The sequence below is a fragment of the Chrysemys picta genome, chromosome 1 (genome assembly GCF_011386835.1).
Source record: "Chrysemys picta bellii isolate R12L10 chromosome 1, ASM1138683v2, whole genome shotgun sequence".
Lineage (NCBI taxonomy): Eukaryota > Metazoa > Chordata > Testudines > Emydidae > Chrysemys > Chrysemys picta.
Genome location: NC_088791.1, coordinates 55059308 through 55078596, shown reverse-complemented (window position 1 = coordinate 55078596; position 19289 = coordinate 55059308). Strand labels below are relative to the sequence as shown.

Here is a 19289-nt window from a genome sequence, read left to right as displayed (position 1 = left end):
ATCACAATCCTATTACCAAAGCAAAGGGCTTCCTTAAAACGTTACAAATATGATTAAATGAGACTGCTGTTATATGACTGACATCTTGGCAGAAGAGGCACAAAAATGTTAAAAGAATCCCACAGGAAGTCATCTGAAGGGGGAGTGGCAAAGAAGCAAAAAAACAACAGTCACCCAAAAATAAAAAAGAACAACTTCAATAACAATTTTCACAGGGGAAAAAAAAACCCTCTTTTTACTTACTATCTTTAAAGGAGCACAATTTCTTACTCTGGAGTCACTGGCAATATCCTCTGCACTCACCTGTGAAACTTCATAGAGCAGTTTGTAGTGTTCCTCTCTCTTCTGAAAAGTGCACAGATTGCAGCCCATTCTAATAAGCAAAGCAAGAGCAAAGCTTCTAATTTCCCCAGAACTGAAAGGCAAATGCACTGACAGGGAATCACCCTCCAGACTTGACTACTGTTTTTCATCAGTCACTCCAGCACAGAAACACAGACACACCACTGTTAGCTGGAAGCACAAGCCAGGGTAGTGTGTAGCAGCATGCTCTTCTTCCCTTTCCCTAAGTATCTTACACTCACGTATACACACAGAGTTTCGACTCAGTTCATGGCAACACTCCCCCTGTCTCTGCATCAGTGCACATGACTACACAGATTCTAACTCATGAATATTAATAGATACTCATTGATTATTTATGACAGAACGTGTTAGCAGGGAGGGATGTCATAGCTGCTGTTGATGACAGATGAATATTCACTAATTAAGAAGCAAATGTAGTGTGGTTAAACAAAATTCACTTGTGTCAATACTATCTCTGTTTATTAAGGTTAGAGAGATTAAGAAAGAGCAATACACACTTGCCCTTTAATTTTGTCAGTGATCATGAGACTAATTCATGAGTAAGAATTTCTGAGGCACAAAGTCAATTCCTACCTTAGGTATCCACCTTGCGCAACAGGAATGACTAAATTTATTTTTAAAATATTTGCTATGCATTTTAAAAAGTGATTGTGATAATGTATGTTGTTGAATATCTAAAGCAAAAAAGGAAGGAGAGAAAACAAACCCATATGGCTGTATAACTTCATTCACTTTTGACATCGCCAAATCTAACTGAAATGCCAGCATTAAGACAAGAAGAAAGGATACCATAACTGCAAGTCTATAATGTGTGGTGTGATTACATAATGTGTGTAGATACTATGTATATATGATTATACACATGGTGTATATATGTACACACAGAGTAGTCACATGAACTTTATAGTCACACTTTGTACACTTACCATGTACAGACATGGTTAAATAGTAATTATAGTAAACCTTATCAACACCAATTTTTTAGGAAAATGAATAGATATATCCTTTTGGACTTTTAAAAATTCAAAAGCTTCTATTACATCATGCGATCATGTTAATTTTACTGTTTGCAAATTAGATTTTAATAGCTCTATAATTCTCAGTGAGTAGATAAAGGCAAGGATCCATTTAAAATTAAACCTACAAGTTAAATGCTAAAGGCAATGGAAGTCACATATTTAGTTCCTTGTGCTCAATAATTCCTATATTTTACAGCATGTAATCAGTAAGTTTCTTAAAGATAGAAATCCTGACTGTAGCAAACTCAGACTCCTTAAAAAAATAAAACGAAATAACCAAGATTTATTTTATTTCTACTCTGCCTCATCTAGAACCTCCACTAATTAAGAATTATGTCCTTTTTCCAAAGCATCTTTAAACTGGACAGGATAGCAGGTGGACTCCAAAGCAAAAATAATTACTCTGAAACCAATGAAACCAGTTTAGTTAAGATTGACATTGGGCCTGAAGATTTTTAATTGCTAATCACTGATGTAAAGGTACTTTTTTTGGGTACAGTTTCCTAAAAGTGCTTTGTCAAATATTTAAAATCAATAACAGGAAATGATTCTAATGAGTACTAATTGTTAACAAATTGGCTTTGCATCTAGCAGCACCTCAAACACCACCAACGCAGAGTAGTAAGTAGATCAACAATCATCTGCTGCTTATCAGTCCTTCCCCTTGGGATGTAATAATCCGATTTTCTGGGCCTTAATTTTACCTAACAGGCTGGATGAAAGCCAAGCAGAGAGACCAACATGAAAACAGCATCATTATTGTGAACACTGAAAAGTTTGCTAGAACCTCTATGTGAATTATAGGTGAGTTGATACTACATCTTGATTATATTTAACTTTTAAAAATAAAGGGATAGTGCCGGGAGAGAGCAAACCGTCACCATTTGTGGAGCAGATACTTCCTACACTAGCTACATACATTGCCATGCAACACGGCTGCCATATCTATTTTCAAGCAGAGGTTGGACCAAGCTGTCAAGTTTGGAGGTGAACTTTCCTAAAATTCCAGGGGTTCAGGGATGGCTTCCTCTTTGTTAGCAAGCATCAGCTTCTCCCCATCTCTACTGACACCCATGGAATGCTTTTTGTGCTGAGAGGTTCATATACATGAAGCAAACATCACTACGGCTTTGAAGGTTTCTACATTGCAGAGCTGTAGAAGAATTGTCAGAAGTGTAAATTCTGAACTTAAGAAAGTCAGATCAAGGAATTAGATAATAGTCATTCAAGGACAACCATGCTATCTTTCGATGAAAGTGTTTTCTTCTTCTTCAGCCACCATAACTTCTTCCTGTGACACATACAGGGTCTGAAAACTAAACAGTAATACGATGATAAAAGAAGCCATGATTTACCCTGGTTTATTTTTTTTAATCCCTTGCAAATACTATTGTTGTTTTAACATACTGCTATAGGATTTCTTTTTTGTAGTTGCCAGAAACAAAAAATAAAATACCAGATAAAATAAGCAATGGAAAACTGCAGTCAATCTTCCAGCAGTTTCCCATGGCTGTCCCTTTTTTCATTACTAGTTCTCCGATTCTTTTGTTTCCTTCTCAGAAACCGACACAGGCTTCTCCACTCATTTATCAAGTGCCTGCCCTTTGCCCACACATACAGGAAAGGTTCTACTTTCTGCTTCTATATCCATCTAATGGGTACAGTCTGCAGGGCTGAAGAGATTTATTTTAGAAAGAAAGGAATATTTTAGGTCCCTGAATTCCATCAAAAATATGCTATTTTGGTTTTACTAACCTTGGTGCATCAGAATGTGAAATTTGAGGCAAAACTTGATCGAACTAATGATTAAATTGAAATATTTTATGCACTTCTGTCAAGTTGAATTTGATGTTAGGAAGAAAGTAATCTCTGTCTTCCTTTTTAATCCTCTCTCACATCAAATCTGTAGCTAAAAGGACAGAAGAGATATTAAAATATAATCAAGTAATTCTTATTCTATATGTAATTCAAAGACATTTGAATTATTCAACAATCTTCTTGATTGTGGAGTTCCCCCTGTTCATCACCCACAATGTAATGTCACCACAAAGACTACAAAGGTTCATCACGGTTTAGAGACGAGCTAAGAATGCAGGAAGCCTGGGCCAAAATGCAAAGGTATTCATTTTAATTTTAAAAACATCACATTTTCAAATGTGATTGCTTAAAAAGTTAGGCACCTAAAACCATATTTAGGCACCTACGGGATAATTTAGGGCACTTAAAATTGGTTCACAATTCCCTAAATAAGATGTGTAAGTGCCAATTATGGGCACCCATGTTTGAAAGTTTGTCTGGCTTAAAGCACCAGCAAGGGAGGAAATTCAAGGCTAAAAATGTCCAAACTTAACTTATAGAAGCATATGGCCTTTAAATGGGTTATCACACAGCAAAGAGCTTTACAATGTACTGCAAAATTCTACCTAACTCATGTAAGTGAAGCCACTGACACAAATTCAGAGGTGGGTCACAGATGGGTTGTGGGCAGCCGGACCTGGTAGTCAGAGCCAGAGTCTACAATCACAAGACATAAGTCAGGAGTCAGCTGGATCAGGATACCAGGAGGTCAGAGTCAGGAGACAAACTGGAGGTCAGACCCATGAATCAGTTGCCAGGAGTCACACTGGGGCAGGATGCCAAGAAATCAAGCTGCAGGAAGTACAAGGCACAGTCCAGACAAGGGTGGAGACCAGTTGTTCAGACAGTTTCCTGTTCCTGCTGCTGGCTTAATTAGGGCCAGAAGGCCAATCAGCTGCTCTTGGAGTCTACCTATAGGACTGCAAGGGAGGAATCTCAAACAGGCTGGGATTTATGAGTCCTAGGTAAGGAAGCATTAGTAGACTGCCAGACAGGGAGTTTGAGTTTGAGTTTGGCTGCTCCTATAAACTATGTGGACCCCGGCTCGAGACCCATGGGTCATGGCATCACCTCTCCCCTAGGGGTGTCCTTTCGGAAACATGGGTCCAGGTTTCTCAGGGTGGCTACTATGGAAGGCCTGAACCAGGGTGGGAGCATGAAAACTTCCCTCTGGCTTCCAAGTACTTCCCTCTGAGCTATAACCTTCCCAATTGATCAGGTATCATAATTTGCCCATTCAATCTTAGAATTGAGGGCTTCATGAACAATGTATTTCTCTTGTCCCTGTACTTCTACTGGTGGGGGTGGTGATTGTGTTCAGGGAAATGGGTTCTCAGTGTATAGTTTCAGAAGAGAGACATGGAACACAAGGTGGACTCTAAGGGATCGAGGGAGCTGGAGCTTAAAGGTGACCAGGTTGATTTGTCGCCAAAACCAGTACAGGCCAGGAAACCGATAGTCTAGGGTTTTTTTGTTTTTTTTGAGGGGACGGGGTCCAAGAGATATTTCTTGAAAGCCATATCTTTTGTTCTATAGAGCAGGTGGGGTCCTGTTGTCTATGTTTGTCCGCATGCCTTTTGTAGTCCTCCTTTGCCTTTTTAAGGTGTCCCTTCATCTCCTCTTGGATGAAATAGATGTGTTCTACTAGGTCCGAGGCAGATGGGTTGGGAGTGGATGCGGGTTGTTGTGGGTAAAACTGGGGGTCATATCATAACTGATAAAGATGGGGCTGTGGCCTGTGGAGGCGTGGTCTGCATTATTGTATGAGAACTCTGCATATGGTAACAGTGAAGATCAGTCATCCTGGTGATGGTTGCTACAGCATTGTAAATATTGAAGAGTCTGGTTGATTCTTTATGTTTGGCCATTTGACTGCAGCTGGTAGGCAGAGGACAGGTACACATGGACTCCTAATAAGCATAGAGCCTCATACCAGAAGTGGGCAGTTAACTGTGGTCCCCAGTCAGAGATGATATGATCCAGAAGGCCATGAAGATGGACTACATTGTTATCCAGAGCCAGGCAATTTCCTCCGCAGAGAGTAAACCTGTGCAGGAAATAAAGTGAGCCATCTGAGAAAAGCGATCTACCACTGTCAGGATGGGCGTGAAACCACTGGATTCTGATAGTTCCACCACAAAGTCCAAGGAAATGGCTTCCCAGGGCCAAATTGGGGTGTCCCAAGGTTGGAGGAAACCATAGGGTTTCTGGTGAAGGATCTTGGTGCAGGCACCCATGTGGCAGGAAATTACAAAGGTCTTTAACATGGGGCACATTCAAGGCCACCAGAAGAAACGGGATATTAATTGTTGGGTTTTTATATCGCTCTAAGTGTCCTGTCAAGGAGTCTTGGCACCCTTGAAGGTCCTTGTGGAACCTAGATGGGGTCCTTCACAAATGTGATCCCCTTCTTGGTGTTGTGTGGTTCTCGATTGATAATGGCCAACTCATCAAATGGAATTCTGGAGACAGGGGCAGAGCAGATGAGTGCAAGCAGATCCTGGCAGCAAGTTGAATTAAGAAAGTTATGGGATTGGAGAATGTGGGCTGGTTCCGGACTGGGGCCTTGTGGGTCAGGGGCATGTATTCAGGACAAGGCATGAGCCTTGCCATTCCTGGTTCCAGGATAGTAGGTCAGGGTAAAGTTGAACCAGGAGAAGAATAGGGCCGATTGGAGCTGTTGCTGGTTCAGGCTGTGGCCCTGTGCAGGTACTCCAGGTTTTTGTGGTCCGTAAACATTTGGACCAGATGATGAGCCCCTTCCAATTAGTGTTGCCACTCTTCAATGGTGGTCTTAATTGCCAGGAGCTCATTGTCCAGGATCTCATAGTTTCGCTTAGCAGGAGTACAGTTCCTTGAGTAGTAGGCAATGGGATACAGTATTTGCTTGGGTTGACACTTTTGGGAGAAAACTGCCCCAATCACCATACTAGAGGCATTGGCTTACACAACAAAAGGTTGTGCCATGTGGAGGCACAATACTGGAGAAGTGGTGAATTGCTCAAATGCGTGTTTGGCTTCAGGCGACCAGTGGAATTTGGTATTTTTTCAGAATACAGCAGTGAGGGACTCAGCTTGTTTTGAAAAATTTGAAATTAACCTTCGGTAGAAGTTCGTGAAGCCTGAAAAACATTGTAGGCCACACCTGTTGTGGGGGGTGGGTGGGTAAGGGGCTCAGTCGTGGACAGCCTGGACTTTATGCAGATCTATCTTAATTCCTTCTAGGGCCAAAGGTCTGGTCAAACATGGACTTATCTTGTTTAGCGTAGAGATTATCTTGTCATGATCTCTCCAGGACTGTGCGGACATGAGTGGTATGTTGGTCCAAATCATTAGAAAATATCAATGTATCATCTAAGTGCACTACCACGAACTGGTCCAATAGGTCTTGTAGCACATTGTTAATGAATTGCTGGAACGTTGCTTGAGCATTAGTCAGACCGAATATTCCAAGTGGCCGCTGCAAGTCCAAAGGCGGTCTTCCATTAGTCACCTACTCAGATACGGATGAGATTATAAACTCCCCAGATATCCAGTTTCGTGAAAACGCAGGCAGCCCCCATGAGGTCCAACAATTCAGGAATCAGCGTAATGAGTAACAGTTCTGATTATCTGATTTAAGGCTCGGTAATCAACACAGAGGCAGAGGCTGCCCTCCCTTTTTTTTTTTTAAAACACAAAAAGGACTGGGACACTGGTGGGTGAAGTCGATTTGCAGATGAACCCCTGGGCCAGGTTCTCTTGGAGATATTCTCACAATGCTGCCAGTTCAGGCTCTGACACTGCGTATATCCAACCACATGGCATCTTCACCACTGGCTGAAGTTCTATGGAGCAGTTGTAGTCCCAATGTGGGGGAAGGTTTTCTGCATTCTTCTTCTCAAAAACGTCAGTGTAATCATGGTACCTGGGAAGTTTCATAGCTCCCCCAGTAGGTGTTTCAATGCAGCAACTACCCCTATTTGAACCAGGTGACATGTTTGCTGGTCTCTGGCCATGCTGTTGGCAGAAGTCTGATGAGAAGGTGACTTTCTGTTCTCGCCAGTGAACGAAGGGCCATGAAGGGTCAGCCAGGAGATGCCAAGGATTAGGGGAAAATGCGGGAGTGGATCACACCGAATTGTATTATTTCTCTGTGTCCCTGAATAATGGCTTACAGGGGGGAAGTCTCCTCTACAACTGGACCCGAGGACAGCAGGGAGCTGTCAATAGATTTGATCATGTCAGGTAATGCCTTGTATAGCACGGAGATCTATAGGGCCCAACCTGTAGTTGCAGCCATTAAATTGTCTACTGCTTCTGAGTTGGAGGGCCAGTTGGGGGTCCCCCGGGAATGTGCAGCTGGATAGGCTCTGCAAATTGTAAGCCTGTTGGATGGGGCTCAGGGTGCATCTCAGTAAGGACTAGGACATGGGGAAGTTTTCTTCTCTCAAGGTCCAGGCAGGTTCCCCCCACTGGGTCTGGGCTGTTTTATTTCCCCATGCTGCTTGGTGTTCATATTGGGCAGGCCGAGATGGCATGGCCAGGTTTACCACAGTAGAAGCACAGGTGACAGCGGTGGCACCATTCTATTTCTTCAAGTGTGAGTTGCTGGTGAGCCAGACTGGTTTGAATGAGTTCAGCAGGAGATACAGAGGCTGGGGTCATGGTAAATGGTAAGGGAGGCTTTCTCCACCCTTCGTTCTCGCAGATGATTATCTGTGCTGATGGTGAGGCCCACAAAGACATCTAGGCCCATTGGCATCTCTACACAGGCCAGCTCATCTTTGATTTCTTTCCATAAGCCCCACTGGAATTGGTATAGCTGTGCTGTTTCATTCTACTCTGAATCCACTGTGAGGTGGCGGAAGGGTGCTGCACACCAGTGGCATTCATGGTAGTTGTGGGTCCCCGAAGATGGTGGACATCAATTGAAGAAAAGAATTCCAGTCTGCCAACGTCGGGCTATGGCCTTCCAGCTAGGGGGAGGCCCAGTCTAATGCATCTCCTGTCTGCAGGCTGATTATCAGGGCCACCTTGGCCTAGTAAGCTGAACAGATCTGGGGACGCATCAGAAACAGAAGGTGGCACTGCTTCATGAAGCCCCAGACTTCTGACAGTTCCTGTCAAACTGTTGAGCCACGGCTATTGCAGGCCCCTGTTTGGGTCAAGGCACAGCACAGTGCATTTGCAACACAATATTCTCAAGTTGAGCTACCTCAACTTGTTCCTGCAGCTGCTGGTGTCTGAGGCCAACTGTGCAAAGTAGGCCTACAGTGCTTATCCACCTGGCGGCAGAGGGCTCATTTGGACAAGTCTAATGCTTCTAATGGCTACAGTGGTGCTGCTGGGTCAGCCCCTTAGGGTAACTCTGGTCCGAACAAGCTGTCACAGCCAGGTCATGGGTAGCCAGATCTAGTAGTTAAGAGCCCACAATCACAAGACAGGAGTCAGCTGGGTCAGGACAGTAGGAGGTCAGAAGCAGGAGTTAAACGAGAGATCAGAACCATGAGTCAGGCCAGGTCAGGAGACAAACTGGTGGTCAGAACCACGAATCAGATGCCAGGAGTCACACTGGGTCAGGATGCCAGGAAATCAAGTCGCAGGAAGCATGAAACACCCAGTCCAGAACAGGGTGGAGCCCAGTCATTCAGACAACTTCCTGTCCTGCTGCTGGCTTAAGTAGGGCCATCAGGCCAATCAGCTGCTCTAGGACTCCACCAATGGGACCACACAAGTGGAGCCTGAAACTGGGGCTGGGCTTTGGTCCCAAGTACGCAAGTGTCAGCAGGCTGCCAGATGGAGCATGGCTGTTCTTGCAAACCCAGGTTTAAGACCTGTGGGTCAAGACAAGGTGAAGCTAAGTGAGTCTAAAGTGTTTTAATTCACACTTTCTTCCAAATTCTTCAGCAAATAAATTCCAATAATGTAGACTCCCTTAAACGAAGATTCACTTTCTGATATGTAATTTAAATCTCCTCAGAATTTGGCCCACAGACTGGCCAGATGGCATAATTTATATGCCAAGGGACCAAGAAACATGTAGTTGTAAGAGGAAATGGGTGTAAGAAGGTAGGAGCTGGAACATACCCATCTCCTCCAGCCCCTTGCCTTGTAGTTAACCCCATCCTGAACAATGAATCAAACAAATACGCATACCCTACCATTGTACCAGCCAGAGTGACCAAGGTTGATGGTGTCACAGCAAGCATCATAGAGCAAAGTTTTCAGATTTGGGACACCCTGCGTCTCTGGGGCGGCCCCAAACAGCCTTGACCAAATTCAGAGATGATTTCAGTACTGCCAGCTCTCGTGATTTTACCATGAGTCTCTCAATAGTTGGAGATTTTTATAAAGCCAAGCCTCAGCTGATGGAATCAAGAGATTGCATGAGAATCTCAATTTACATTTTTGGGGGAAAAGGAAGTTTCTAATCCAGAGAAAAGCTTAAAAACATGAAGCAAGTGCACACTAAAATCTCAGGAACCTGAAGACAAAAAAAAGTAACCCCAAATGTATGATGTTTTTAAAAATAACTCATGATTTTTAAGATGGGGTGATATGATTTTTGAACACTTGGAAACACTGTGATATGTAGACTCTGCTGGTTTAATGTAATGTTGTTTGAAACAGTATTATGTTGAAGCGCACTAGGGAACCTTTAGTGCACACCAGCAGGATCTATATGGACCAATTAATGTAGAACACGTTAGTGCACTTTAGAAATCACACCCCCATATAGCATATTGTCCCGCTACATAAACAAGCCCTAGAGTCACCTAAAGCCTTCAGTGCAGGTAATGGTGTTTGATTAAATTGAGAAAGATGGCCAGTTCCCTCTTCACTGAAGTAGAGACTTGGGAGAACCAGAGCCCAGCCAGTACAGAGTCAGCCCGCTGGCTTCAGCACATTTTGGGTAAACCATCCAGTCCCACTGATATTTTTCACTCAGCTGGTCTTGAGAAAGCTGGGTGGTGGCTCTTCCCCAAGTTCAGGGTTTAGGGACCCTGAAGTACAGTGAAGACTAGAGTTATGCATAGAGGTCATAGCCAACTTTCAGTTTACTTGACAGGTTTCAGAGTAGCAGCCGTGTTAGTCTGTATCCGCAAAAAGAAGAACAGGAGTACTTGTGGCACCTTAGAGACTAACAAATTTATTAGAGCATAAGCTTTCGTGGACTACAGCCCACTTCTTCGGATGCATATAGTCCATTCTATATGCATCCGAAGAAGTGGGCTGTAGTCCACGAAAGCTTATGCTCTAATAAATTTGTTAGTCTCTAAGGTGCCACAAGTACTCCTGTTCTTCTTTTTGCAGTTTACTGACAGCTCTGGTTTTACTTGGGTTTTACACTATGCCCCTTACATACTTCCTGTGTGTGTTAAAAGCTTTAACTAATATTTATAAAATGCCTTGACATCTTTGGAGGAACGTTTTTATAAAAGGGAACACTTCATTGTTGTCCAAATGATTTGTGAAGATTTTTTTTTAATTACATGTCTGAAGAAATAATCTATTTCCCCCCCCCCCCCATGTATAAAGATTAAAAGCAGTCATTATTTTGACACCTGTAGAAACAAAGACCCTTTAAAGTCAGGGCCCTATATGCCAGGTTTAGGACTTGATCCAAATGACAAACATCAGTGAAATATCACCATGAAAAATTGAACTTGTAATAGAAATTCTAATGCAACCTTTGAAGCAGCATGAAGAGTATGGAACCAGCAGACAGGATGGCCTGGTTCTGTTCTCAGCTCCAATATTAACTCCTGTAGCTTAGGTTGCCCCTCTGTAAAATGGCTTTTTTAACACCCACCTTGTAAGAATACTGTAAGGATCTTAATTCAATAAGATTTTAAAGTGCTTTCAGATCTTTAGATGGAATGTGTTATATAGGTGTGTCTTCCCCAATCCCAACTTTTCTATTGTGCCCCTCACCTTAGTATGTAACACTCAAAAAAAAAAAACAGTCTGACTACTATTGTTTATTAATTATGTGTTTCTGGTAGTACCCACCTTGTGTAATCGCTGTACAAATACAAAGGAAATAATAGTTCTTGCCTTAAATAGTTGATATATTAAAAGGTTAAAAATGCAATGAGTAGGAGAAATTGGTAAAATATAAAAGTAAAGTTTTCAGGGTCATGTTCAAACATGTCTTGACAATAGAGTGTGGTTAAAATACATTATCTTTAAACAGACACCGACTATTTCTTAGTTGTCCCTCAATACAGCCACTGGGAGTTGGCTAAAATCTCAAACACATCACAGCAGAAGAGGGTTTTTAGGACATGAATGTGGAGAGACTAATAACCGGTAGTGTAAGTGATGTACCATAGTGAATAGTCTTGGAGATATTTGCCAATGCTCCATCTTCAAAGTTTGCTTTCAAAACTGGTCCTATTGCCAACTCTGGATTGTTGTTAAAGGATACATTCAATAAAATTAAGTTTGCTTGCCTTGCACATTACAAATGTGCTACTGTGCCCTAAAAAGACCCACTCACTAGCCAGAAAGCTTTCCTGGCCTTGAATGGACTTCCCTGGCATTGAAGTTAAAAGGAGTTTGTGCTGAATCCGACGATAAAGGCAGCTGCTTTATTCCTTTGCCAGTATATATATAGATGTTGTAACATGACTGACAGTTCTTCATGTGACTTCATCAAATAGTAATATTTCAACACAGAAATACTTTGGGTCTTCAAGGGGGAGGGCAGAAGAGACAGCACTTTCTGCTCTTATAGGTGACTTCCTGGGACTTTCTGTCACTATCAGACTCATACTAAGCAGTATACATGGTTGCAAGCAAAATTTGGTTTCCAACTAATGATCTGATAGGATGATGGATGGAGAGGTAGCACTGTGCAGTATTACAGAGAGAAACTGTACATACAATTTAAGTGTCTGACAGCTGGCTAGTTTGATTTAAAATTACAATTTGAACAGAAATCAACTGTTTCTTGACAGTCATTAACTGAGAACCATAAAACTGCCATTAATTCTGTTGCAGTCAGCAAAATGTTTTGTAATGATCTAACACTAATGCACCCCCTCCTATACAACCTCCACAGCAGCAAAGGTTTACTTTATACATTGCTTGGGTTTTGTGAAGCTTAAAATCACTGCCAATGCACCTGCTTTCCAGAAGATCATTAGGTAAAAATCCCAATGTAGTCCAATCAACCTGGCTTTAGTTACCTTACCGTCTGCTCTAGAAGAAAATTAATGTTATTAGATGTGTCTTGCTCTCAAGATTGGCTGGTGTTTGGTTACTGTGCCAGCTGTCTGAGAGGTGCTGGGGTCTGTTCTACGCTGACCCAGCTCATTGTCTGGGTAGAGCCCAAGTCCCAACATACTACACTAACGCACCGACTGGAGCCTACACCAGCTGTTACATATTGTACAGGTACTTAAAAGGATTACAGCATACTAAACCACAAGCTTGGCAGCACATACTCTGTTGTCAGACCAGAGCTCTGCAGCAGTTCTCAGTGAGACCATTACAAAACAAGAACACAAGGTCTGAACCCAGGTATACAAATTTAAAAAATAAAGAGAGAGAAAAGAAAAGTGAGGTGGGTGAAAGACTCCTGCAGTCACACGGATTGCAACAAATGAAATCCCACTAACAAAGACTATTTCTTTTATTACAATTTCCTATGGAAAACACAAATTAGCATAGCAAATCCTGCTTTGTGTCTGTACGGAATTATAGATCCTTAATCTGAGATCTGCTCTTTCCTCCTGAAACAAAAAGTCAAACAGGAGAGCCTGTCAACTTCAGAAGGGGAGATTTGTCACATCTCAGTAGTCCTAAGGGGCTGATTGTCTGCCTGGTCCTTTGTTGCAGATAGCAGTGGTCCCATTGACACCTACAGACTATCCTGACCACACAACAACTTTGGTCTACTGACTGCATTTTCACTTGTACTCCATTTCAGTGTTATTGCAATGTATCAATATTTCCTCTCTTTGCCAGTCTTGCCCTCCAGAAGCACACATTAAAAACTACTCTATTTTACATAGCGGCCTAACTATGAAATTTGCTATAGAAAAGCAGCCACTGGGTGATATGCTGTACAGAAAACGAGTTCGATCATAAAAATTTACTAATATTCTGCACAGAAATTGTTTTAAATTCTGTCTATCCATCATATCCTCAGTATAGCTTGAAGCCACTTAAGAGAACAATTTCAAAATGGTGTGCACAGGTTTTAGATGCTTGGATCGCATTGACTTTACCAGGATTGAAGCAGCTAAAACCCTCACACAGGATTTTGAAAATGTACCCCCCTAGGGCATTCCTCCTTCAGTAAATATTAAAAAACAAAGTAGTAGAAATACCAATGCAATTCATTTGGGATGAGAATCCTTTCCAATTAAAGTTTCACACAGTGAAAACACAAGCTCTCATATGTTTTTCAGTTTGTATTTCAAAATATGCTTCCGTTACGCATACACAAAAAACTCCATAGTGTATATTTGTTGTTGTCAATATCAGTCATAAATAAAGATAAATCACAATATAGAACAGAAAGATGCCATAAGAAAAGAAAAATATTATCTTGCTTGAAGAGCTCCTGCTTTGTAATTCTATGCTGACTATTTTTTCTAGTCCTAAACTGTGATGGGAAAAGTCAGTTAAATATGTTATTTGCATACGGGCAAATGCCAACCTGCCTTATTTAGCTAGTGTAGGAAATAGTCTCAATACTCTTATCACATCTGCCATTACACACCTAAGATAGACAATGCCACTCCCTAGAGTAAAAATATAAAACTATATTTTCCCAGAATAGATATTCTTTAGCCATCTTTATCTTTATGTCCAAAGGTAATTTGGACAGTGTTTGTCAGTTAGCACAACAAGTGAGACCATGGCTTATGTTTGAGAATGTTCAACCCCCCTATCCCGCAACACACACACATCTTGCTGCAATATAACAGGATAAATCTAAGCTCAGAAACTTCAAGGCCAACTTTCACACTACCCGATCATTTAACCATGGAAGAAAAACAACTGATTTCAGGCCTTGTAGGCATCTCCAGTGGCTAAATCTGTCCAAATTTCTAGTTGTACATAAAGATACAAGTCATCCCCCCTCGACTCTTTGTCTTCAGAGAAGAGAGAAAATCTCTTATTTACTGCGGGGGAGAAAGTGACATTGGTGAAAAATGAATTTACTTATCAGGCTTCAAACTACAGTAGGCACATATGTGAGTCTGTGTATACCGAAAGGGAAAGCTGAAGATGAATTTTGTACATCTGCATATCCAAAATTTACTTAAGTGTGATTTCATATGAAAAAGCCTAAGTCTTGTATTTTTAAGACCCTTTATTTAAGGGAGAAAATATTTGTTCTTCTCCCAGTCAGTGCTCAGCCTGTCCTCCACGATCCCTGCTATACAGACCTGAAATAAATTAAAGTAAATTCAAGCAGAACAAGCATTTTTTTTTGCCTGTAAGACCTTTACATGTTAGCCAGTGACTGAATCAGTTTCATTTCTATTCAGTTTTTGTGTAGGACACTGGGATTATATATATCAGCCTAATTCAATGATAAGAAAGTTCTTACTATAAATCCTACCATGTGGGACAAATCTGTCAAGATCTTGATTATCAAAACAAATGAACAGACAGTAAAATGTGACATATGTAGCATATACTTTACATGATAAATTAGCCCTTGCAGAACTGACAGACATACTGTAACTGGATGTTAAGGTTGCTATGGCAAACAGTGCTCCCCCCCCATCCCAGCTACTGAATCATAAGTTTCTGAAGGAACAATTTACTCTAGCAAAAGACAACAAATTTTCTATTGTTAAACAATGTCTACATATGACAGACATATTTCTCTGCCCCACTATAATCTTCTTCAAAAATCAATGCATTATTAGCGACAGCACTGTATCACTAAAGTAGCCAGCCATGAGAGTCAAATCATTCAGTTTTTTCCCAGTAGCTGTGTGGCTCCTGCTAGAATGCTCTTCGGATTCAGCATAGTGATGGCCAAACCCAGGGGGGAAAAACATCCTTATTATGTACTGAGCTATAATAGTGTAGGCTTAGGAAGAAACAGTCAATGAGCTTAAAATCTGAACTGGAAGTTCAGTTCATATAACTATCCGAAGGTTGGATGCTCTTGAGTGTTTGAAATTCAGCTTGGGATCACATAAAAGCCTTTTTTAGGCAAGTTCAGGTTCTTCTCACTTCCACTTGGAACAAAAACACTCTTTCTAGCAATGTCTCAGCATTTTAATTTTTGGTCGTAAAGGGCTCCAGGAACTGCAAATGCAGGCAAAACTAATAAACACATGTTAAAATTTAACAACTGTAGTCAACAATTCAATAAAGTATCCTTGTTCAGAAGCGCACGTTAGCACATGCTTATGTCCCATTGACATGTGGGATGTAAGGGTGTGTTTAAGTGCTCTTCTGAACAGGGATGGACCAATTTAAGTGCCTTCCTGAACTGGAGTCTTTAAAAACCTCAGTCATGGAGGGCTCAAGTTTTAGGTTTAAATTCCAGGTCACTTATTATTTAATTATGATCTATCTTTAGATTCAAAACAGGTCTATAGTTAATTGTTTGCCAGAAATTCACACTTCGTTAAATAAGCTCCTCCTAATTCAGTTACTAAAGTTCACAATCTTGTGTTCTGGTTGATTTTTGGGTGGTCAACTGAACTGAACTTCTGAACTAAGACTGAAATGCAGACTACTAAAAGCATGACAGCAAAAAGAGGCCTTACCATGCTGCCAGGCCCAAAATGTAACATTCAGAACCAAACCTGATTATATCATGGCCTCCTTGGAAAATGTTATTTTTCTGACTATAGTATACCTGTAACTTGAAAGGATGGATGGAAAGGAGAGGGAGGAGTAGTGAAGAATGAGCACAACTGCTTCACTCCATTACAGCACCTTACACAGAAATTTCACAAATGCCCATAACTTGATCTATGAACTTAATAATATGAGAACTTCTCCCCTCAGATCTTCTGAACCTCAACAGAGAAGTACAATTGGAAATTCCCTTCTAGGGATTAGTTACATTATGAAATAAGGAACACAAGCAAAGATCTTGAAACACCATAACCCACAGCAAGTTTGTCCTCTCTCTGTCTCTCTCTCTCGTTGGCGCTGGTAAAGACAGAGGAAATTTATATAAAGATGTATTTTCTGAGGCTAGATCTTTTTTTCTTTTAGGTGTGTGAGGAGAATGAAAGATTCTGAGAAAACAGACTACATTGTGTTAATTTAAATTCTTAACTTAGACTGTGAAATCCTCTCAATGAAATATCCCAGAATACATAAGGCCATTACAGACACAGTAATATATATATATATATACACACAGTTATTATAATTTGATAAATATTTCTAGAGAAAATTGTCCATGTATGTGTGTGTGTGTGTGTGTGACGGGGACATAGAAGAATGATGGAGGAGTAAATTCTAATGAGTTTTAACAAAGCTTTTTTGTTTTTTATGAACAATAAGCTTTCCAGACCTCTTTTTCACTGCATAAAGAAGCAAAAAAGGGTGCAAGCCTAGTTTTAAACAAGACTCCTTTGCAGGTCACCTTTAAAATAAGCCAGAGAGAACTTTACCTATGTTGACAACAATACTAAATCAGTTTTCTCTCATTCTTCTCCTCTCTTCTCCTCTGAGTGTTTCTGTTAGTTCCTTATCCTGTGTGCCATAGTCCCATTCTCATTTTGTACTTTATTTCCACTCACCTACCTCTGGTTCTATGTGTTATCTTATTGCTTGATCCTCTCCTTCTGTCCATGTCTTCTATATTTCTTGTGCAGTTTTGTCCATTATATGGTCTATTTCATCTCTACCTTCCAGTTCCTCTCTGTCTTACTCCAGCTTTGCAATTCAAGTCTCTTCTGTCCTACCCCTTTTACTCATCAAGAGCCAAGCATTGAAATTGCTCTGTTAAGGTGGAGGCCAGGGTCTGCCACTGTTGCTTAGTTCCTGTTGTAATTCGTGCCCCTCAGATATAAACAGAAGTGGATATAACTACAGCTCCATTGATGACCCCCTGAGACACAAACAGTGCATGGAAACCCAGGGGAACTTATAGGAAGCAGCTGTGCAAGAGGAGGGTGATGCTACTGGTTGAAGCATATACAACAGCAGGTCAGGAATCAGAAGACAGGTAAGAAGCTCTTAGGGTGAGTAGAGTTCCCAGGATATTACTGAAGCTGAAACAAACTCTGGCCACGACGTCTTAACTTGCCCTCAAAAACAGACAAGTGGCCACCCAATCTTCACCAATTAAGTTCTTCAGAATCCTCACAGCTCTTAAGTTAAACCATTGAACAGCTGTGCCTGCTTTGCTGAACAGTGAAAAATAAATCAGAATGACTGTGTCACAGGTTTAATTGATTTTTTGTCTTTCACCCTGCTTCAGAAGGCAGTCTGATCCATGCTATTTCACACTCTCCAGTGCAAGTTTTACTGATCTAACCCCTGACTAAAAATAGATTCATCAGAGAAACACCAGGGGAGGCAATATTTATCCCCTGCAGCCTGCAGGGAAAGTCATGTTACAACTTCCTCTTCACTTTCCTGTTTTATTGAGAGAGGTGGGGGAAGGAGTAGAGGAAAGGAAGATTCATACAAATGAAACAAGCACTGGTGGTGAAAACTGATGTTGTGTATTTATACATTCATAAATGTAAGTATGGAAGAGGCAGTCACAGTTCGTGCTCCCCACAGTGCTCTTACAAATTCTTATCCATCTTCCAGTAGCCAGGTGACAGAAAATAGTAGTGACTGATAAATGCTGGGGGAAAGTACAAGACCTAACCAATAAATAATAAATGCTTCTATATCTCTGTAACTCCTTCCTTCAAGTCCAGACAAAGTAAATATCAGAATCCGCATAAGAAATAATGGGAACTGCTGATACCATGCAAAGATGGTGTTGAAAATGAATTACTACACTTCCTCACTACATTTCTCTAATAAGTTGAATAAATGTAATCAACTAATAACACAGTACAATCTATTCATCCTACCACACAAAACATAAATTTCATTTACCACCAACAAAACCCACTGGGGCACCAAGGCAGATAACTACTGTGGCTTTGGGTAATATTTTTTTTTTTGCAATGCATACATATAATGCTAATAGAAGCAATGCATGCAAATCAAGGGGAGATTATATTCCCTTTACCTTTTATCTCATCCCACTGCTGCCAGTGAACAGTGTGAGAGAAGATGACTACCTACACAAAGGGGCCGCTAGCTGAGAACTTTAGGAATTGATGTATGAACATGCTGAAAAGTTGTATGTGCCACTTGAATGCATCTAGTTATTTTTACTTCCTTGCTTTCCTCCCCACTCCCACGCTTGCAACCTTGGCGAGCTCTCAACTGCTGTTCACTCCACCCGCTGTACCTACTCCATTGATAAATCCTTTCATTTCTTCTTTAATATCACCAAAATCCATGCCGTCTTGCCCATCTCCAATTCAAAAATCCTTGTCTATCCTTTAGTCACTTCTCATCTAAATTCGAGACACTCTGATTGAACATCCCCATTTTGAATCACTTTGCCAGTATCCTGTCTTTTACCACATCATGTTCAAGACACTCACCCTCACCACCATAGAGCTAATTGATTTCACCCCACCTTCATCTCCTGTGTCATTTACTTCTACACCCACCTCTCAGTCCTCTCTCCTCACCACTCCTTCCTAAGCCTTCTACCACTCTCATCTTGCATCTTCATTCATGCTGTCCCCTATTCCTGGAACACTAGTCTATCTCTGGTCTATCACATGATCCTTCAAGTCCATTTCTTTCTAGGAATTTTTTCTACAATACTCTCCTCAGAAAAAGCTCTCTACTCTCCCTCTGACTAAGTTGGTTTCCTGCATTTCTTCTTGTTTACTAGATTGTAAAATCTTCAGATCAAGGGCCATTTTAACCTCTCTCTTTCATTTCTTACCCAAGCCAAAATGTCCAGCAACACTAAAAGAGCAAGTTCCCTTTCCTTCTCTCAGACAGAGCTACACCCAGCTACTACAGCACTTTCTAAGA

General features: G+C 41.1%; 1 protein-coding gene across 5 annotated transcripts in view; it reads right to left on the bottom strand.

Moving 5' to 3' along the window:
- PDZRN4 (PDZ domain containing ring finger 4) overlaps positions 1-19289 on the bottom strand; it is a 369908-nt gene that overhangs the window by 165898 nt on the left and 184721 nt on the right. Inside the window, exon 1 of one of the 5 annotated variants that reach the window (XM_065557111.1) lies at positions 16971-17508. The exons of 3 other annotated variants lie outside the window; for them this stretch is intronic. In XM_065557111.1, the coding sequence (XP_065413183.1) occupies positions 16971-17019 (49 nt within the window). In that variant the 5' untranslated portion in view covers positions 17020-17508. Of the gene's footprint in view, positions 1-303; positions 637-16970; positions 17509-19289 lie in introns of those variants that run through there. One more of the 5 variants, XM_065557115.1, reaches the window with a different exon arrangement.